We start from the raw sequence: 22,913 nt of genomic DNA, 5'->3' as shown, positions 1-22,913 counted from the left end.
TACTGTAGTAAAAAATATGCGATTTCTAACAGGTATAAGAGAGCAGGAATAAAACAATTACAGATATTAATCAAGGTTAGATAATAGATCCAGGCTAGATTTGACAACATAGATTGTCACAATCTAAGTTGGGCCTATTTTGAAGAAAATATGAGATAAAATAATCAGACCAAGAGATGTGGTAAAGATCTCAAATTAAAGACAACTGCAATCATCAGAAGCAACGAGGGTGATTCAAGGCAGAAGACAATGAAAGTCGTTCAAAGAGTTGGTTGTTATTGCTTTTCCTTAATAAAGCCGTTACCATTGTTGACAGACCACCTTGACCGGGACTATTTCTTACCGTACAGTTGGAAAGGTAACCGGGGCTCTAATGTGGCGAGATGTTAACTACCTCACCTGGTATACAGGAGGTTGTGGATTCGATCCCGACCCTGACGCCTGCATATTTGGAGTTTGCATGTTCTTCCCGTGGTCGCGTGGATTATTCTCCGGGTCCTCCAGTTTTTCCCTCCACATTTAGAATCAACATGCATTTCAAGTATTTGGCTGATATAAATTCCCACGTTATAAGCCACTATGTTTGAGCTATCATTTGTGAAACCCAGGTCGCTTTTGAAACAAATCTATACAGCTCAGTGGGTCTTACCTGGTTAAATAAGAAAAGTTTTAATAGTTTAGTTTCATATACGGACTGTATCTATAACCAGGCGACAGCCAATCGAGACAGAGAACTCTTGTGCAAAGACTATGTACAAGTATGTATTTGTTTGTCTCTTGCCATTATCTGGCTTTACCAGGAGGGGTGGTGACAAATGTATATCTATGATAATTGACTTGCAATCGCAGTTGATTCCACCATAGCTCATAGTTTAGTTGAAGAAAAACAAATAGCAGTTCTCCTGTGAAATCGATGAATCGCACCTCTCGCACGATGCGCTGCACCGCGGGCGTGTTGGGAGAGAAGAGGATCTTTCCCATGAACAGCGGCTTGACAGTGTTCCACATAAAGCGCGTGGCCAGGTTCGATTCCATCCTCTGGATCATGTTGTTGCAGTACGCAGCTGTTGAGGGCAAGGGCGTCACACACGGGAAGAGTTGCTTAGTTAAGTTAGTTTAGTTTGTTAGGTTTTTGAGTCAGCTGGCCAGGATTGAGCAAAACTTTGCCCACTTTTGACCCGATCAAATGGAGAGCACAGACCAAGTGTTGCCAACCTGACATCAAAACTAAAAATCACATATTTGCGTCGCCGATTGTATCAAGCGGACGTTTGGGGGGCGGCATTTTCACCCAAGAGCAATAGGGCCCAACCATTCTGTTCACGGCTGGTCTCATCAGGTTTCAGAAGCTAAGGTAGGGTTCGGCCTGGTTAGTGCTTAGATGGGTTTCTCGGTCTCATCTCACGGATGTAAACGCCATGAGATGCCTGGAGATGGCAGAACAGCTGTGGGCACAGCCCGTGGTTAGATTTGGTACCCTCACTGGATTGCGTCTGTCTGTGGATTGAATTCCTCTACCCCCCTCCCCACCCAGTACGCAGGGTGGATTTTATCCAGATACTCTGGTTTCCTCCAACATTGATCCAAACACTCATGCACGAATATTGGCCCAAACATCCAACATAGAGCTTTGAATCTCATCTCGGCCTATGGTGACAATCCATCGAACCGCTGGGGTGTACACTTATCAGACGCCTAACGATGATGAGATGATGACGATAATCGCGACAACGTCGACAGCAGAATGGTGACTACGTCCAACTCACTTGTGGAGTTGTCGTAGACGTAGGCCTTCTCTTCGGACATGTTGCTGCTCAGGAAGGATTTGAAGTTGTTCTCCTCGTAGGGGTTCATGGAGCGGATGGTGATGAGGCCCTCCTCGGGGTAGCCGCACACGAGCCGCGACACCGAGCGGAAGCCGCGCATCAGCCCCATCGTGCCGTTGGGGGCCGACGAACCTCCGTCCGAGTCGTCCTGAAGCTCCTCAAAGGTCTGCGCGAAAAACCGCCCACACAGAGAGAACAGGCGTCACTGCGCGCACGCACGCACGACGGAACGTCGCATATCCCACCGCACCCGTATCCGCCCTGACCGACCGACTACCGCCTCCCCATGCACCCAATCAATTAACTCCAAATACAGCAGGCGTCAGGGTCGGGATCGAACCCACGGCCTCCTGCGGCGCCCCAGTTACCTTGCCAACTGTACAGTAAGAAATAGTCCTGGTTAAGGTAGTCTGGCAACAATGGTAATGGCTTTATTAACGAAAAGTAAAAACACTCATCATCTTGATTGAATCATCTCGATTGAAAACTAATTTTTCTTAGAACTGTTATCCTTCCCCGCACCTCCGTTTAGCACGGTTGGCTACGTTTGGTGTGATAGAGGTTCAATATACACAAGTACATATCATTGGTAAAAATGAACATTGTGCCCACCTGTTACACGAATTTATTTTTATTTACTTTTAAGTGAAAGCAAGTTTCGCCCACTCTATCACAGCTTTAGCATCACACTGTTCTAAAATGTACCCAAAGAGCTGAGTTAACAAATAACTGATGCCGTATTTGGAGTCGGGGCCCTTCTGTATGTCCAGACTCAAACACTGATTTGCCAAAGTTAAGGTGTTTCAAACTGAAAGATTTCCAACCACTTTTGAAGGCCAAAAATGTAAAATGTTGCTCTTCAGATCATTTTTGTTTTAAGCACTGACCTGACTATAAATGCCCCAAATGTCAATTTCCTTGCCCTTCCAGAAACCTCATTGCAATTTACATCAATCGCTCATTCACAATCGCCTGTACAACTCAGATGCGTCTCCTTCCCTCTAGAACACCATTAGAATTTACGACAGCCAAGTCACTCGCTCACTCCTTCCCTCACTCAGCCACTCACTGACGACGGGCAACGGGCTCAGCATTAGAGTTAAAGAAACTAAAGCAGGGGATAGGCGGTGCTGTAGTGGCATGCGGAATTTTTTTTGCACCTCTTTCATGAGCCTGGTGACCGTTTGGAGGTTTCCCACCATTGTCCCCACCACGTCCAAGGTTTTGGGATCCACGCCGGGCATCATCACCTGAATGACAAAAGCGCCGCTGGTCAAGAGCCGTGCAATCGAAAAACAAAAGCAGATGGTGTCAAACTGGCGTGATGAGTCGGGGCTGAGGGAACAAATGTTACCGAGCGGCGACAACAACAGCGTCCGGAATATCGTTCGGAGTTCACGCACGCATCGCTTTCATGTTAAATCAAGCGCCGATTTTGCAACAAACGCAGATGCACATGGCACGAGATTTAATTACATCTGCTGGGCGGGCACACATCTGTTCTGCAAAATGTGGATTCATTTACTCTCTGTGCCATTATATTATTTAATCCCACGGATGTTAGATAAGACTTTGCCCGTAGAGGCCCCCCCCACCCCAACCTCACCTGCATGAGCTTGGAGCGGTCAAGCCTGGCGACGAAGGCGGTGAGCAAGCCCCGCGTCTGCGTGTCGGTCAGGTTGCACAGCTGGCGCTGGGCTTCAGGCTGCACAGCCGGGTCGGGGAGCACCAGTGCGTGACTCAGCAGCTCCGGGTCGCACACGCCCGCGCGCATGCCTGCCGCCGTCAGGTTGGCCAGCACCTGATACATGCGAGGGGGGCAGAGGGGGCACACATCACAATGACAAAGGTCCCCCAGTATAGCCTCCGGCAAGCTGTGTGAGTTTATGTGGATTTTGGTCTGACAATTGAGTAATATTTGAAATACTGCATGGCGAAAAATGTTGACTATCGCACCCGCACACACGCCCTTCTATGCTCACAATTACGTCACGGGATCTGTAACGTCCAACGTGAAGCAGACGGCACGTATCTCACAAACTATGTTTATTTTAACCAGGTAAGGCCCACTGAGCTATATTATCTACTTTTTCAGAAGCGGCCTGGCCTCAAATTATAGTTCAATGAAGTGGCTTATCACATGTAAATGTATAGCAGCCAAATACTCTAAACGCACGTTGATTCTAAATTGTTAAGGAGAAAAACCGGAGGACCCGGAGAAAAATCCACACGACCATGGGGAGAGAAAGGTATGCAAACTACAAACATACAGCAGGCATCAGGGTCGGGATGAAACCCATGACCTCCTGTATACCAGGCGAGGCAGTCAACATCTCGCCACAGTGGCGCCCGGTTAATATGCTCGGCGATATCAACCGGGGCGGCAAAGCTCCAAGCACAGCCAGCTCACGAAGAGTAAAAAGCAGGACGAGCCGAGGCCTCACCTGGCCCGGATGAATGTGAGCCTCCAGCAGCTGTGCAATGACGGCCTCCGAGAAGAGGTTATCTTGCCGAGCGAAGAAGGAGAGGCCCTCCTCGTCCGTCAGCATGTCCCGCACTCGCACCACTGACACGCGGAACGAGAGAAGGGGTTTCCGGGGATTGGTGAGCGGACAGGGGGACGGACAGGGGAGGATTGGAATCATTGACGAGACGGGTCGACAAACGGACGGTTTTGACAGACCGATGGACGTGTTGCAATGGAATGGTGGACGGGCACGGTGGTCATATGGATAGAGAGATAGCTGGACAGGCAGATAGACTCAACGACAGATGGATAGGCAAAAATATAAACGAAAGGATAGAAGGATAGACAGATGGAAAGATGGAAAGATTTAAGGATGTGGGATAACAAAGCAGCCAGACATACATACAGACAGAGAGAAATAGATAGGCATGCATACATGGCATTGACACTAATACTTTGTGCCCAGTATTATACTTAATGCCAGATAGCTCAACTAACAATGTACAAGTTTGTGAGTTTACATCACCGTGAGAGGTCGTTGACACAACCCATCAACCACATTAGTTCCTCTTTGTGGACATCCTCTGGGCAAGACAGCTCCTGCCACAGGGATGTGAAATGTGACTTCTGCCAGCAACCCCGATGAGCTCTTATTTGATTTGTTTATTTGATTTACTACTGACCTTTGTTCGTGCGATTCGTTGTGCGCGGTTGCAATTTACTTTGCTCAAGTCGGTGGTAGCCGCCGAGGTCGTGACCCCTGTAACCGTTCCCCTTCTGTTGTAATGTGCCACCGATGTCCTTCCCCGCACCTCCGATTGGCACGGATGGATATGTACGGCGCGAAAGAAGTTCAACGTACGTACATACACCGATGCCTGCTTCATTGAGGGTGATATTGGCACGTAAAACAATGGCTGATTGATTGACTGACGAGGGCCGGTTAGACTCTTGCATATTTGTTATTTCCCGAAATTTTTATTCTCGAACCTTAATCCACACCCGCTCCCATCCTCACACGATCCACCAACCCCGGGCCACGCGTCCCACCTGGCAATATTCGACGGACGTCGCGGTCCTTGATGAGGCTGAGCAGCCGCTCGTAGCCACGGAGCTCCTCAACGCTGCCCTTCTGCGTCAAGTTCACGAAGCCCTCTTGCAGCTCCTCAAAGAGACGGGAGAGCCTGTGGCGGCGGCGGCGGCAGGGGAGAAGCAGAAGAGACGGCCAGGTCAAACGGGCCCGTGTTGTTAAGATGGTCACGGTGCGTGGCCGGCGATGGGTCTGGGCAAGAGAGGCTCACACCGCTGCTGTGGCAAAAAATAAAATGCATGGAATACTTGGAGAGAAAAGACTGGGGCCCTGTAATGACCGGGCCCCCCCTAATGTAACGAATGTTTAACTACGTGACGACGTTCAGAGGAGTCTCGCATGTGCACTGGGCTCGTTTTCATTCGTCATCCAACCCCGTGTCTACATTACGTCTGGACAGTGGCCAAGGCACTGTAACAGGGGTACTGAGGTCCTCGCGATGATGATGATGATGATGTTAGACAGGGCCAGCCCCACAGCATGGAGTAGGTGGGCTACGGGGGGCTGAGCCCCACCAGCTCGCTGGCACGATGGACAAAATTTCAAAACTGAGTATAATTTGCTTATTTACACAGGGGGCGAGCGCTTACAAAAGAACGCACGACAAGACGAAACCCGGACCGTATCGTGTTCTCATTCCTGTTTGGCGTTAAACATTTGTTTACGGTTTGTTTCGTGCTGTCCGTGTTGTGCCTTCCCTGCGGTATTTTGTATCGTCCCCTCATAACCACCCCCCCCCACCCCCTTCTTCAAATGCGGTCCACACTGCGGGGTTGCGGAGCGTATGTTGGGCATGCGAGTGGCGGCGGCGGAGAGAGAGAGAGGGCCAGACGGACGGACGCACAGCGAGTTTTCGAAGTTGGAGACGGTGCCAGGAGCCTCCCCGGGGGTTGCGTGCCGGAAGCACGGGTTGTTCATGTTGCACACGAGGCTCTGCAGCCAGGGAACCAGCCCCGCCGATGGCATCGCCTTGTTTGGGAAATGGCCTGCACGCGAGCAGGAGGAGGGGAACGGCAGAAAAGATCAGAACGCGTTACGCGACTCGCGCTGCGTAGGTTTTTTCTTTTGCCGCGCAGCTCGATCAGCGGGGCGGCGCAACGTCCGACCTTTCGCTCCACGCGCCGGGGAGCTTCTTGAGGAGCTGGAAAAGCTCCCGGAGCGAGCGGCAGGTTTAAATTCGTGCTGGGTGCAGGAGACTCACACTCGTGCTGCTCGTGGGGAGGGTACGATGACCGCACGGAGATCAGGATGAAGAAGATCATCAGCGGCCACAACACCTCCATTAAGAGCCGCAGCTGCGCGAGAAATGACATCACCATAAATTCACAATTAGAACGTTTCACTTTCCCCATCTGTGCACGGTTCGTCGCAGTTCTGCTCTCATCTCATTAAACTTACGGAAGCCCTGTGTTACATAGGTGTATGTATGTCGTCAGATTGGAATCTGAAGAAAATCTAAAATAAACAACTTCATCCGTGATTCTGCAGGTCGGATGATGTACCGAGTGCTCCCACAACGTCATGTTGGGAGGGCGTGGCACAGTTTGGCGCCAGCTGTCATAGAGTGTGGTCGTGTCGCTCAGGTTCTCTCCGTTGAGCACGGTACAATGTATTTTAAAAGAGAACGGTGCTACGCCTCTCTAAATCAAATTAACGCCGATCCGCTTGCGCGCTCCACGATTCAGCGGTGAACGGGACACCCTACCCAGTAACTCGAAGACATCATTGGAACGGTAAAGGATTAATCACGTGTATACCATGACAACCAGGGCTTTCGGTTGTTGGGATGAGGATAAAGATACAAAGGAATCGTGTCATGGGGGAAAGCAGTGGCACCAGTGGTTTGTGCACTGTGCTCTTTCCACAGCTGGATGAAGAACTACCCCATGCTATGTCAGCCCTAATGGTTGTTTGACCGTGCTTTACCACTGATGTTAGCCGTGGCAGGTAATCAAACTCAGGTGGCCGGGTCTATGGTGCAGTGCCCTAGCCACTAAACCACCACTCCACCCAAAAATATTGCAGAGTGAATGCTAATTGTATTGCATAAGCAATGAATACAATCATAAACGTGAATTCAACTGGTGACTTCTGGATTGCAAGTTCGGTGTGCTGACCTTTGCACCCACGGCAGTGGAAGTGGATAAGCCACGGTTGGTCGGTCGGCAGGTGGGACGTGGTGGGGTAAAGTGTGGGTACTTTAACCTACTCCAACACGTCTGGCCGGTGTGAAAGAGTAGGCCAAAACACCCTCCAAAGAGGCTCTCTAGAACTCCTCCTTGTGGAGGCCCTTCTGCCAACGGTGGCCTGAGCCAGCCATTGCAGTGTTGCGCCTTGAGCTTTCACATAACCAGAGATTTTAACAATGTAGAAAAAGTGTGACCTTTCTGGCAAACTCTGGGCAGTGAAGCTAACAAACAAAGGGTGACGGTTGTGACACAGCGTAATATAATTTCTATGCACTGCGTGACCCGTGCACCACCCCCAGAGATTAACCAGTGCGTGTAAATCTCTTCCCCCGCTGAGTGAACCAGCATCGGCAGCAGAGGACAACAACAACGCAGATATCCCTAGTGTGGCGATGCCGCTTATTCCCCCATGTTTACACCGAATACAATTACCGAGCGCTGTGGTGCGAGGGAGGGCACCAGGGCACGGGGTTCACCTTGAGCACAATGGTCACAATCTAAACTAAAACTTATAAACTATTTTTTTTATTACCACCAGAAAAAGCCCAATGAGCTATACAGCTCTTTTTTTCAGAAGCGACCTGGCTGTCACAAATGATAGCTCAACAAAGCGACTTCTCATCATGTGGACATTTATAGCAGCCAAATACTCTAATCCCACGTTGTTTCTAATTGTGGAGGGAAAAACCGGAGTGACCCGGAGAAAAATCCAGGTTTTTTTTGCTGTACTCGTGGGCTCCCACGTACGTCTATGCTTCCCCGAATTGAGTGACCCGCGTTTAACTGGCCTGGTCGAATGTGGCGGGTGGGGAGGCCTTCATCCAGCAGCGGACTGACAAACGGGGCTGCACGTGACGTGCGTGCGCCAGCCCCCACAAACGCGTGCGCCGCATGGGACGACTTCATAGGACTCAAGCACCCGGAGTGCACCCCATCTCGCAAGCTCAGCAGCCTCGAGCCTGGTTTGTACTCGGCCGGGAGACTGCGTTCTACAATGTTACGAATAATACGCTGCTGTAGCCGCCTTCTTTATTCTATTTTGTCCGCCAAGATCCTCCGCGGGCAAAATGCTATTTGTATGAACGACAACGACGAAGGTATTAAAAACTGTCAAACTTTAACCAGGCGGTGGTGGCTATGCACGTGGCCTGTAATCCAGCACCACGGAGGCAGCAGCAGCGAGGGTTGGTGGATCACCGCACGACCCGGTAGGCGTTGAGGAGGTGGGTGCCATACCCTGGCCCGCTATGAGAAGGCAGTACAGCAAGTGCTCCTTCGCGCACGTGGGTTATCTCTAGGTGCTCCGGTTTCCTCACACATGAATAATGGGATTGGCCAAACATCCCAATGCAGCGCTCCTCTGGAAAAAGTCAGTGAGGCTTTGACGGGGCATTAGTACTGTTATTAATTCCGGCGTGATGTCCTGCCTGTCTGACTTTTCTGGGAAAATAGGAATGGCACAGAGAGCAAACATATCCAAATAGCGTGCAAACACGTGCCCAATGGATGTAATTAAAGCCTGCGCCATGTGCGTCTTGTTTATGTTACAAAATCAACGCCGGATTTAACCAAGGCAACGTGCGTGAACTCTGAGCGGTATCTGGATGCACTAGACCAGGGGCTGGCAACAAGCGGCTCCAGAGCCACATGCGGTGGCTCTTTAAAGACGGCTTCGCGGCTCTTGAAATAGTGAGTTCATCTACCGAATTCGAAAAAAATGGCTCTTCTTGTTATTTTGGTTACCGACTAGGGCTGAACGATTAATTAGATTTCAAATCGAAATCGCAATTTTAAACAATGCGATTAGCAAATCGTAAAGGCTGCGATTTTTTGCGATTTGAAAAGTCCTATTACTTTCTTATTGGAATTGTTTAATTTTGTAATATTATAACTTTATTTATTTAACTTTACAATTGTTCTATTTTTAGTAATACATGTTGGAAACAATTCATATATTTTAAGTTCTCATCCTTGCATTAGAATTTATAAAGCAGTTCATATTTTGATGGTATCATGTGGTAATGCTCCATCACATGTTTTAAATCTATTACACAGTGAATATTGAACTGAAGCTTGACTTCGCAATCGCAATATCTGTCAGAAAAATCGCAATTAGATAGGTTCCCCAAATCGTTCAGCCCTATTACCGTTCCCTGGACTAGATGGGCACGGGGTGGAGCGGTGCAGTGGTTAGTGTACTACCCCATGAACCCAGCGAGCCGAGTTTAATTAGAGGCCACGGCTAAACAGAACCGGACCTTGGCGCCCCCTGCTCCAACCTGCACTGACCAGCATGGTGAAGTATGGTCAATCAAGCCCCAGGATTGACACGGCATTGAAAAAAAGGCTGAATATATTTTTTACGATTGGAGACGTTGCGTCAGTGGGTCAGCACACTGGCCTCGCAATCCAGAAGTCGCCAGTTTGATTCCATCACCTGGCGTGGCAGTTGACATAACGGTGCCAGTTTCTTAAATCCCCAGGCTTACATCCACCCCGCAGCACAAATGTACGCACCATCGCTAGTCGATTGGCAGGTCACGTGTGGTGGGGTAAAGTGTGGGTATTCCCTCCTCATCCAAGACGTCTGGCCCAGTGTGGAAGAGTAGGCCAAACATCCTCTCTAGAGCTGCCTCGAGCAATGGCGTGAGCAAGCACATGCAGGGCTGCACCTTTACCTTTTATTAGTATTTTGATAATAGAATCATTACAGACGGGCACATATTCCCAAAGCAAACCCAGGCTGGATCTTTTTAGGGCTCTGAAGCTGGATCCTGGAGCTGTTGTTTGTGGCTTTGTTTGGCCTGTGTGACGGGAAGTCTGGCACACAGGCTTTCATTGTGGGAGCGCCGGTTGCAGTTCCACGGATGTGCTCTCAGTTTTAATCGCAGCGGCAGCTCTCTCCCGACTCCAGGTTCCTCGTGCCCCACCTCTAGCGCCGGTTTTGAGATCCGCCGATCTTTCTCCACTGACGGCAAGGCAGCGGCGGATCATTGTGCGCCCTACGCTTGGGGCACGGAACTCACGATCGGAAGAGGCTGCGCGTTGAAATTACGGTCAAGTTTCTGACCCGGCCAATCATCATCCATCTGGGGTAAGTGTATTTGGTACCACTTTGTGGGAAATCAACAGCGGCGGTCGTAAATAATAGACTGACTCTTGCCATACAAATAACAATAATAAGAATGCACAGCCCGTTGTCAATCCGCTGCTGGATGACAACATCCCCACGGCAGCAGACACGCGGGAGCGATCGGCCATGTCGCCACCCCGTTCACGTGCGTACAAACGCCCTCGTACCTTCTGTCGCCGGAGGAGAGTGAAGTTCTTCCACAGGAGCAGGTAGAGCTGTGTCCAGAACCCCATGGCTGCTCGCGGGGAGTGGACGCGCGGAGAAGACTCCGCACTCTCTCGGAGAAACTCGCTACGGACGTTGTGAACGCACTGCACGGGAAGGGGGGAGGAGTACGGGGGGGGGGGAAGAGGAGGAGAGGCAACATGCAGCGTAAGCGAGAATATTTTACAAACGACAGCATCAGTGTCAGAGGCAACTTCACTTCGTAGGTTATCGCGGTCGCCTCGCGCGGCTCTGTCCCAAGCACGTACCGCGTCGTACCGCGTCGCCGTTTGGCGTCACGCGGCCCGACGTTTCGCTCCGCGCGCTGGGGAGGCTTCTTCAGAAATGCTTCAAGGAAGCCACCCAGCCAGTGAAGTGAAACGTCAAGGCGTCGCGCTGAACATACGCGCGGGTTCAACCCAGAAAACGCATCGAAGAGCTGTACAGCGGCACACGACGCCCGGGAGGGAAAAACACAACTGCACTACAGCAGCAGCAACAACAGCAGCAGCAGTTGGCGAGTTTCACGTCTCTGTGCAGCTGTGCTCACTACAGAGGGCAACGCAGCCTGGCTGGAGTCGGCGGAACCGGGCACCGTTTGGCACGAACGCGGCGCCTGCCGTGGGGTTTCCGCTTACCGCGGACGCACGGCGGCTGCACTCGATCCGACGCCCCTCCCTTACATGGCCAAACTTAGTCGCCGGAATCCGACACACGGAGCTTGCCAAACGCTACCGGGCTCTTCATTTACCCAGCTGCAATGTTTGGTTTATAACAGCAGTGGCTCAAGCCGACACGAAGACAAAATAAAGATCGGAAACATTTTGCGCGGCGCATTCCGGGCATGATTATGCGAAGGTCGCTTACTCGCGTATAAATGAAATCGCACAAACGCGCCAGAGAGCCGTTCAAATTGGCTTGATATCACTGAGGAGGTGCCTGCAGATCCAGCACATAACCAAGAGGTCCAGTGAGCACACACAGAGAGAGAAATAGCCGCGACCGCTCGTGTCTGCAATGGCAACATCAGAAGAGAACGCGGTCGTTTCCACTTGCCCACTAACGAACCCCCCCACCCCACCCACTATTATCCACGACTGCGTACAGACAGCCTGAAAGTTCAGACGCGTGCTGTTGACCGGACTTGGCCAGCAACTCAGAATCAGAATCTTTATTTAGACTGGAAAAATCCGATGAGCTATGAAGCTCTTTTTCACAGATGTCCAGTTCGGGAGCAAGTATAGGAAAGCTAAGAAAGTCACGAAATTATCATTATAAAAGCAAATAAGTACGAATTGCATAAGTAAATGAATTCCTGCCGATTTTTAACAAAACCTTTTGATGGGATTGAAGCCAGCGTATGGCGAGGCCGCAGTGGTTCTTGACCATGGGTGCACACAGCCCTTGGGGGTGCGAAATGCCCTTTCTGGGCATGCAAGACATGGCCAGATTTACTTTATTTCATCAAACCCTATGTATTTATTAAAATTAAACGTTTTTTAACGATTGTGAGCCAAAGTGGTGCAAGGCTGCACTAAAGGTTATGAGAACCATTGAGCTAGAGAATGGCCAGCTAGGGGGCGGTGCGTCACGCACACACACACGGGCAAGGAGCGTTCCAGCAGCGACGGGGTCATGGCCAAAAATGTACGGAAGGGAAAATAAAACGACACGCAAACAAGGCAAGACTCAGCGGGAAATTCACAGGCATCGTCCGAGCTTTCAGTTCCATCATTTCTACGGCAGAGGTTTTCGCAATTGTGTCCCAGAGCTGTACTAATAATATGCATGCTCGTATTATAATAACAATTATTTTAGTTTTATATCTCGTCACTCATGCCGTACAAAATTTACTGTATATGCATAATCACATCAAGGGATAATCCGTATTTATAGCAGTTATTAAGTAAATGAATAGGCTTAGAAAATAAATATGTATTTTTTTTTATAAATAACCTATGCCTAGAATGTCCTGACTGGCTGCTGGCTGGGCTCCTCTCCACCCCAACAGTAACTCCACCGTGAGTGGCTGCGGGCAGTTGCCACGGAGACTAGCTGGTGAAGCTCTCACAACACGTGGAGATAAAACCTCCAGCCATCGCGGCCGGAGCGAACGGCGTGCCAGCCCCGACAGGAAATACGCACAAAGAGCATTGCCGCGCAGACTTGAGCTGGCATGAGAAACAACAGTCAGCCGTCATCCAACAGCTATTCAAAGCGGTGTGGCGCGGTTTCATTTCCATTGTCCACGGTCGACGCAGCGTTTGATTCCTCCCTGGCGCATTACCACCATGCTGGCTTCAACGCACCCGGTTGACGGAGTAAAAGCACGAACGGCAAAATACTTCTGTGAAGGTTTTTTGTTGTTGCTAGTGGTTGTGCCCTTACGGCTTTCCGGTGAGTTTTCGGGTCGTACTGCGCTTTGTTCGGCACGAGATCCGACGTTTCGCTCCACGTAAGTGATATTTCGATTAATCGCAACACGTTTAGCTTGCTTATATGTCCAGGACAGCCACACCGAGTCGTGGCACTCGTTTTGAGGAGGGTACTGCTGTTGCTGCTTCTGCTGCTTCTGCTGTTACATTGGGTTTTTATTTGAAGACTTTTTTTTCAGCCAATGAATGATGAGTTGTTTATCATACGTGTGGGAGCAGACCGGGTGCTACCGGAGAAATGAAATGGATGGCGGTTAGTCCACACTTGCTGTACTACCTTCTGCTGCTGAACCAGTGGTACGGCTCCTCCTCGACGCCCGCCCACGGGAAGAGAGTTCCACAACATTCGTGCGGTGATCCACCAACCGACGCTGCTGCTGCCTCCACGCTGCTGGATTACAAGCCGCGTGCAGCAGAACCAACAATGCCGAGCTGGGAACTCGTTTTGAACTTCTTCGGGAATTCCTCACGAAGCACCCAGCATGCGGGACAACCCAATAACACACACACATCGGGGGGATTTCAAATGTTGATGTGCTCACGTGGGCAGTTGTGCCACGGTTGAAGGAAGAACGTTGAGTGGATGCGTGCACAGTTTGTTCCATTTCATTTGGTGGGTGTGTTTTTCTGACCCCTGTGACAAAAGGTATGTAAAATTTACCACGCTTTTATGGCGCAACACAACGTATGATTTGCGTGGCGGTTTTATGTTTTATTGCTAGAGGCTGAACAAAAACGGTTGAGGTTAGCAAATCAGAAGACATCAAACTTCCCCGATAAAACTGAAGCAAGACAAAAATCAATTCATCCCCGAGTCACAAGAAGTCCACGAGATGACGAGGAACATCGATCCGATTCGCGAAATGAGCTCGCGCGGCCAATTTGACGAACGGAAAGGGAGCGGCGATGCGCAAAGCCATCGGCCACCAAGCCCCGATCAGCTCCGGGAGCCTGACCCTCCGAGTCAACGGTCACGAGTCTCCCGTTACACAAACTCAGCCGCGCACGCACGCCGCTTGCGTGTCAAGCTGGATGGCGTTCAAAAACACACACACGCCTTGGTCGGCCACGTGGATTGGAAGCGCCGGTTTCGATCAAAATGTGACGCCCCGGCGGCGTACATCGAGCATGTCATAGCGTCGAACAAAAATGTTCGTTTCGTGATTGCAAAGCTTGCACCGACTTCTCCATTAAACCGCCCATGAGTCAGTGGTGGACATTCCACGTTGCTGTGGTGGTGGTGGTGGTGAAGAAGGCAAGTCGCTTGGGACGGCAACCGCAGTTGAATGTTTCACAAAGTGGTAGCTGATTAAATCGACTCCAGATGGATGATGGGTAGCGTTGATCTCCAACCAGTATTCTTGAGATAAACAATTTAACTTATGGATATATAGCAGAAACTAACAGATCACTATTCTTTCGCTTAATCATTATTACTCATGTTTATAACCCTTTGTCAATGCACTGCATGACGAAGGCCTCCCCACGAAGTGTCAGTCATTGTGGACGCTGAAACATGTGGTTTTTTTCTTTCAAATAAGTGACTTTATAGGAACTAAGGACAGTCATTCGAGTTTTTTTTTACCATAGTTTTTTTTACCATACTTCGCCAAGCCTTGGATTCAGTGCAGATTTGTGAAAGGGGGCAATAAGGACAGACTCAGAAATCACTCGTCACATGTTAGCCGCAGGCAGGAATCAAGCTCAGGTTTCCAGATTCACAGTGCAGTGTGCTAACTACGTCGCCACCGCTCCACCCCATCATTTCATAATTGGCCACGTGTCATTATTTATCCAGATATCGCACCCCCCCCCCCCGTCACTCTCGATTCTGTGACAACTACGATTCGACTGCCGATATCAACTTGAAAGGCAGTTTGATAAGCGGGACACCGGGACGCAAACTTTTCTTTCGTTAAATATTTAACAGCGATCAGGGGGTGGGGGGGGGGTATGGGCAGCCCAGAAAGGATGACGAATTGAGGTTTTGGAAAGATTATTGAACCCTATCCAAAGGGTGGCGCGCCCTCGACGCGTGCGCACACTCGGTCCCTGGCACGCGCTCTGTCCGGGTCTGGGGGAGTCATCAGACATCATGTGCCGATGATGGCTTTCCGGTAAAAAAGTAAAAAGTCACCCGACAGAAAAAAAGCTCTCAGACGCGCTTCTGCGGCCGTCTGGAACGCTCTACCTTCCGATATTAGGAAACCACTGGAGCTACGCACTTTTAAATCTAGATGGGAAAACTCATTTCTTTATAACTGCTTTTCGCATTCAATTTGTTGTCCTTCCCCCACACCTCCGATTAGCACGGTTGGCTACGTACGGTGGCGAAACAAACCTACAGAGTTCTTGAGTCAAGTTTGAGTGACTCCATGACCTGATCAGGTGGACACTTCTGTGGCGCGTTTTGTCGTAGGCATCCTGAGTCAGTGGTGGACGTTCCACGTTCCCACTGCAACCGAACGACCAGTTGCCTTCTCGCCAATAAGCACACGCTTGCCACTTGGAATTCTGATGTGCGCTAGCGGTTAGGAACGTCGGCACTCAGAGAGACAAAGGCAACTGGGCCGCGGGGTGTTGGTGACACCATACCCATGCCATGCCAGCCTTAACATGCGCTCGCTCGCTCACTCACCGCACTCGCCATAGACACTCTTTGCCGGTTATACAGCGAGACCTTTGCGTTTCGGTCACGTGCCAGGTCAGTGCAAAACACGCCCGTGACCGTGCCTTCACATGCCCGTCCCCACTATCGCGTGCCTGTGGTCACAACGCCAGGGGCCTAGAGGAAGACGGTTCTGTCAATATCCTACGGAGACTCGTCTCCGCTGTGCACACGTCTGCGCATGCAGCCCCTTTGTCAATCCCACTGCTGGATGATGGCCTCCCCACGCCGTGCGGGTCAGTGCCGGCGGCTGAGTGAAGACGCAGAAGCGTGGACGGACGTAGGAGCACAGAACGTCAGCACAGCGGGGATGGTTTTGCTCCACTGCCCCTCTGCTTCCCATTTTATAACCGCAGCCCTGCTATAAGGAACGTGGAATTTTCACTCTTGACTCAGGATAACAAAGACCAAGATCACCAGTATAGCCTAAACAGACTGTCGAGGCAAGTGCTGTTAGCGAGCACCCTATGAAGGCCGGCATACCACACGAGGGGTTAGGTGGCCAGCACCACACCCGGCCGCCTTTGTCTCCCTCGTGGCGATGTTTTACACACCACACCAGATACTCATTTGAGTCGAACTAGGGGAGCCCCAAGACCGGCTCAGATAATCGTCGCTGGTTTTGGCCGTGAGCGAGAATCGAACCCGGATCGCCGGGTTCGTAACACAGCACCAAAAGCGCTCCACTACCGCTCCCCACAAACACTGGAAAACACCCATAGGTGGCGTAGAGATACTTTGTAGAGATACTTTGTAGAGACACTTTGCTTGTCTTGGTTATGCAACAGGACAAAGGCTGTGAGTCTAACCTACTTCAGTGATATTAGATACGGTATGGTAGCAGTTCCATTTCTTAATTACAATGCAATTGTGGACACTCCTTGGTGTAATGGTTATCACACTGGACTTGCAATCTAGGGGTCGCTGGTTCGATTCAATTGATGCTGCTGTCGACCCAGCAGCGTCAAACGGTACGCCACGGTTAGTCGATCGGCAGGTCATGTGCGGTGAGACAAAGTGTGGGCACAGTATTTCCATCTCTTCCAAGAGCAGGGCGAAAAACACCCTCCAGGGCTGCCTCCAGTAGAGAGAGAGGGCCGGCCCCCTTTGGTTGGAACTGGGGTATGAGCGAGCAAATTCGTTTCTCTTTTTACAGCGGATTTACACAATGTGGTCAAGTCCTTTAACCGAGCAAAACGCGACGACGAGGCCACGCAATCCTGAGAGCGCAAACCACACGACGGGGCCTCCGTGTTTCTGCGTGACAAGTCGCCACTCTCTGCAGAAAGTGAGAAAAACACACGGTCAAAGCCGACCGTTTGGCTGTGTCAGGTGGTGGAGGGCACACAGCTCTAGATGACATCACACCCACCCACACGGTCCAACCCGGTAAAGGAAACCGAGTTTGAATTGCGACGTCGGACGCGAAAGCCCCACGTGTGGCTCCAGTCTCAGCTCGCTTTGGTCAATAACTCGCGTAACCGTCCAGTGAAACGATGCCTGGTACGTATTACGGATCAGTGAGTTTTACTTCGCCTAAAATTGGGTGAACTGTCCTCGCCGTGGCGCGTTTGATAACTTTGCAAAGTCTAGCTCGCGACATCTCGCGACCTTTTGAGGCTCTTTCGGCGGAGACTTTCCACTTTGGAAGTTGGTAGCAACCGCACACAAACATCATCAAGACGAAGGATCAAGACGAAGGACCAACCCTGCGCCTGACGAGCTCCGGTTTTTTTCTCCCGCTCACAGTCCCACGTGGAATTGTTCCACCGCTCGGCTCCGGGACTGGGGCATGAGGAGGAGTACCCCCCCCCCCCCAATCTACCCACCGTGACACCCACCTGGACAGAAAAGGTGTCTCTCTAGTGCCGTGGTCGAATTGCGTTCCGCCAGTTACTATCGCGAAAAGGAAAACGGGAAGGGGTTATCGGGCAAAACGTTGCGCACCCGAAGGTGGGGAGGGGACAAAACGTTCCTGTTCTTTGTTTACTGAACTGCGCCACTGGTTTAGTTTGTGGGACGCCACCCGACTATCGGAAGAGGAACAGCTTTCCCCCACGCCACTGTTTTCCCACATTTCGCAAAAAAAATCCCGCTCAGTTCCGTGCCAACCCCTTACTTCACCGATACGCCCATTCCCGGCATTCCCGATACGATGGCCCTCACTTATTTGCAGAGCGCGCGAGAGATGAACGGGGGGGGGGGACGGAGGGCCCTGGATGAGTGCAGGAGAACCCAGTTCAACTTTGGCCAAGTTAGATGCATATGTGCATATCTGTGAACCCCTCATCAGGGCTAGCCTTATTACAGACCAATTCCGACCTTATCGATCAACCCGTGCCCTTATAAATCTCAACGTTCATCCTACAAAGTACCATCACAAGGGAGAAACACAAACAAATAGACAAACACATTTGCCAGCATTGAAACGGCTGTGCGCCGCGTGGACCTGAAAACTCAATTTCCCTGTACAAGAACACGGGGTTCGCCGTGTGGGTTGACACGGTGTTAATGCACAAGGATGGAGAGAGAGAAAAACACACAAAAATCCCAAAGCTGAACGAACTTGCGATACCAGTACGGTGAGAATTAAGCAAAATTGTACGCCTGGGTTTATTTAGTCTTTTCTCGTACAAAGCCCTGGGCCGGCTATTACCGCCACGACCTGAAGTAACACAGCGGTCTGACCGATGGTAACCCCCCCACGCCGACCCGGCATGCCACAGCGTTCTTCTTACTCCGGCGCTTGCCGCATGGAGACAGCCGGCCAATGGAGGGCCAGCCAGAGGGAGGGGGAAGCCGTCCAATGGAAGTGCTGCCCGGGTGCCCGTTCACTTGGGGCAGGGGAGGCTCCTGCTCCGCTTCAACAAAGCTCCTCCTGTGCAACCCCCCGGTGCCCCCCCCCGCCTTGTCTCCCCCACCGCCCCCCACTTCCACCAACAATGGAACAGCTGCTCGTCAGCAGGAACTGAGCGCACTTGACAACAGCAAAAAAATAACCCACAGGGCAATCCATTTATGGATACCCCACTAATATATGTCGGAATCGGTGAGAATATTTATTGACACAATACGGGAGGAGGAATCCGATGAGCTATGAAGCTCTTTCTTCCCCACAGATGTCCAGTAGGGGCCCGTCAGAACGTCGCAACAACAAGACAACAAAATAAATACATTTCAAAGCCATACAGATCTCTCTCTCTCTCTCGGTTTAATTGCTTCGTGCACTGCACCTGCGATAAAGTGGTTCGCCGGTTCGATTCGATCTCCCGGAGCGGAAGTTTAACCAATGGAGCAGATTTGTTAAATCTCGCCCGGCGGGGTTCTATTGGCAGGTCGCGTGAGGTGGGGTAAAGTGTGGGAGGAACTCTGACCTCTTCCGAGACGTCTGGTCAGGGTGGAAGAGCAGGCCAAATACAGTCGAGAGGGCCTCTCCAGAGCAAACTCGAGTGGAGGCTCTTCTGCCAGCAGTGCCGTTGAGTGAGCAATTGCAGCGCTGCGCCTTTACCTTCGCATGTCTCCCACCAATCTATAAGCACTTGTTAAAGATTTTACTGCTCACCTTGACGCACTTTGTCCAATGTCCTCAGTGTAATTTGCGTAAGACGTATAATGATGCCGAAGCCGAGGTCTTTAGGAATAAGAGGACCTTCGTACATACGTGGAGTATCTTTCAAGGGATCATCCAGCATCACAAACGAGAAAATGCTGTCGACGCAATGGAGAGGCAGACATTTTCATGGCGCGCAAGGATAACGATCCCCCCGTGCAATCTACAAAGCCTGTTGGGGGAAATGCTCTTGGCGAGCACCTTATCACGAAGCCGAGCAGCGGCTCACGAATGGGTGTTGTGGTCAGCATTGTGCCCATCGCTGATGTATTATTACACACCACGCCACCAGGTACTTATTTAAGACCGAGTTCACCTTGGAGAGGCCAAGCACCTGTTTTGATTTTAGTCGCCACTGATGTTCGCAGAATCAAACTGAGGTCAGCGGGTTCGCGGCACGATGCTAACCACTGCGCCCCCCGCTTTACCCACGGTGGCCTTGTTAGTCCGTCGTCTGTGACCGTAGCGCACGCGAAGTACACGCAGAGTGCACCACGATTGCACATCCAGACACTCGAGCACTACATAAACAAGTGGCTCTCAATCGAGGATGCTGTGTAGACGACGCACGGGCGGCGCGGTGGTTGTGAAAAAACGTGGAGGGCCAAGTGGAACGCCACGAGATCAAATCTCCGGCGTGGGGGGGAAGCGGTCATGACTCAGCCCATCATCCCTCCGGAGTTGATCAAATTCGGGCCACTTTTGCGGGAAGGCAAAAAAGTAGTGGCCGATGCTCGATCTGCTTCTGCTTCTGTGGAATTGTTTATTATCACTCGTTTCAGCCCGTCCATGCCCCCTTTCCGGCCCCGCATAATTAAGGTAATTATTGCCCAGTGCTGGTTTGGCTTTGTGGGGAAAAAGTTAGAAAACGTAAACTTTTTGAAATGTAAAAAAAACAACCATCAGCGTCCATACACTTACTTAGCCTGCACACTCGCGTCCAAACTATAAACAGATGCCCCTTACTGGACGTCAGTGAAAAAGAGCTTCATAGCTCATCGGATTTCTCCAGGCTACATGAAGATTCTGAGAAAAAGCAGAAGTACAAAAAGTGTTGTTTTATTGCAATACCACAAACGAAACTGTTGAGTGTATAAGCAGCCACATCCTCAACTGGGCTCCTGTACGCAGTGCCAAGGATGTAATGCTGCTACTGTATGTACGCTCTGAGTTACGTTCTATCTACGTCGCCACATTGATGCTGTGGTTGGCAGGGCACTAGACTTGCAAGCCAGATGTTCCCGGTTGGACTCCATCTCCTGCCGCGGCAGTTGAAACACCGACACATATAAATGGGTACGCCATGGTCTATGGGTGGGATAAAGTGTGGGTACTCCCATCTCTTTCCTAGACACGGGGACAGCATGGAAGAGTGGAACAAGTAACCTCCTTGAGGTGGGACTCTCTCGAGCAGACGAGTCTGTTCCTTCTGCCAACAGCAAGAAATTGCAGGGCTGCAACCTTTACCGTTGTTCATTCTCACCAGACAATGAAAACAAAAAACACCCAACACGTGGCAAGGTTTCATAACAAGTAATGGCCTGATTGTTGGGCAAACAGTGTTTTGCTTCATATTTTCTGGGCCAGCCACCCCAATTAACAATAATCCGTGTGCTTTTGCTGCGGGTTATTTTTTTACATTTAATTGTGTGAACAAACGTGGGTGTGTATGCCCACGTTTGTTAAACCTCACGAAGGCAAGCAGAGCATTGAGATCGGATGAGTCAACCATCATGCATAAACACGTGACAACGGGCGGCTACACTGTTGTACAAAACTTCTATATCTCGGAGATGCACCTCCGATTAGCACGTGCGGTGCGAAATAAGTTCAAAATACACACATCTCCACATCTATGTGACCTGCCGCCACCTACAACACACACAACGACCAGTGATCAAATAGCTACCTGGAACTCACGCAGCATGGCGAGGCTCTCAAGCAGCAGTGGATTGACAAAGGCCTGCACATGTTCCACCACCGTAGAACAGTTTCTAAGACACATGGAGTTAAGTGCCACCCCCTGTTTTTGCGATTTTATTTTCATTTGGTTTAAGGTACTGGTATCTTAACACTTCAGTACCGTAGGTTGATGCGTTTCCTTTAATGAACATAAACCTACCACCTCCACCCCACATAAATCAAGCAGGAAAAAACAACTCCCCTTAACACATTGTATCATACTCTTTGGTTCTTTCGGTAAAGTCACGTAGGTATAAAATAAAATATACCTACGTGACTTTACCGAAAGAACCAGAGAATGGATTCCTGCAGTCACAAAAGCTTCAAATCAACATTGTATCATCAAAAACGTCAGAAAAGATAGTGAGTTCCCATGACATGAGCAGACCCCATTGTACTGCTGCTCGCTCTGTTCACAACGCTTCCTTATTTCAGCCAGCGGTTCCCTTGAACCGGCAGCCAGCTGACTGTGCTATATTGCCAGGACTGGCGCCAAATGCTTCTGAGAAAAGCCGAGTTCCTTTTAACATTTCGCTGGGTCGAACTCTGACCACCTCTTCGTTCAGTTCCAACAATTCAACTACGGCCACCCTCGCAGGAGCAACCACCAGGATGGCACAAAAGAGGGTTGCCCCTGGCCTCAAAACCTTTCGATGGCTCTTTGTATTCCATAGACTATTTTTGAGATGTTTCATCAGTGTAAAATAATTAAATGATTCTCCATCATCCCCCGCACCGAATTGTTTTTCTCATCGAGCAGCGCCAACTAACGAGGATCCGCTTTGAACATCGAGCATCAGGGAAGCGACCGCAACGCCGTATCTTATATTCAGAGTACAGATTGTTTAAAAGATAGGCGTTTAACATCTCGATGGCGAGATGTTAACTATTTCGCCTGGTATGCAGGACGTCGTGGGTTTGACCTCTACCCCTGTATGTTCGGAGTTTGCTTCTCTCTCCCCGTGGTCGCGTGCACTTTTCTCCGGGTCGTCCGGTTTTCCCCTCCACATTTAGAATCAACGTCGCGTGTTTAAAGTATTTGGCTGCTCTACATTTCCACGTGATAAGCCACTCCGTTGAGATATCACGTGATACACAGGTCGCGTCTGAGACAAGAGCTGCAGTATATAGCTCAGTGGGCTTTACCTGGTAATAAGTAATATTTAAACAACGTTCTTTTAAAACACGCTTTAATGAAATGTACCGTAATGGAAGAACTCCACGACTCCAGGAAGTGGCCTCGGAGCTTGCCAACATCAGTTGAGCGTGGACAATTAAACCCAAGCCGAAACATAACATATACAAAAGAATGTTTTAAAATATATATTT

The 22,913-nt window shown here is 50.3% G+C and overlaps 1 protein-coding gene across 5 annotated transcripts in view; it reads right to left on the bottom strand.

Annotated features, from left to right (window-relative positions):
* The window catches only part of ABCA7 (ATP binding cassette subfamily A member 7), a 78,953-nt gene that overhangs the window by 44,248 nt on the left and 11,792 nt on the right, over window positions 1-22,913 (bottom strand). For 4 of the 5 annotated variants that reach the window (XM_078877080.1, XM_078877081.1, XM_078877082.1 and 1 more), the window contains exons 2-10: window positions 10,873-11,016; window positions 6,585-6,678; window positions 6,228-6,369; window positions 5,344-5,477; window positions 4,271-4,392; window positions 3,433-3,627; window positions 2,987-3,076; window positions 1,767-1,992; window positions 925-1,064 (exon numbers count right to left, since the gene is read on the bottom strand). In XM_078877080.1, the coding sequence (XP_078733206.1) occupies window positions 925-1,064; window positions 1,767-1,992; window positions 2,987-3,076; window positions 3,433-3,627; window positions 4,271-4,392; window positions 5,344-5,477; window positions 6,228-6,369; window positions 6,585-6,678; window positions 10,873-10,938 (1,209 nt within the window). In that variant the 5' untranslated portion in view covers window positions 10,939-11,016. Of the gene's footprint in view, window positions 1-924; window positions 1,065-1,766; window positions 1,993-2,986; window positions 3,077-3,432; window positions 3,628-4,270; window positions 4,393-5,343; window positions 5,478-6,227; window positions 6,370-6,584; window positions 6,679-10,872; window positions 11,017-11,178; window positions 11,297-22,913 lie in introns of those variants that run through there. The other variant, XM_078877084.1, reaches the window with a different exon arrangement.

The sequence above is a fragment of the Lampetra fluviatilis genome, chromosome 46, assembly GCF_964198595.1.
Source record: "Lampetra fluviatilis chromosome 46, kcLamFluv1.1, whole genome shotgun sequence".
NCBI lineage: Eukaryota > Metazoa > Chordata > Hyperoartia > Petromyzontiformes > Petromyzontidae > Lampetra > Lampetra fluviatilis.
The sequence above is the reverse complement of the archived record's forward strand: the minus strand, read 5'-3'. Positions and strand labels throughout refer to the sequence as shown.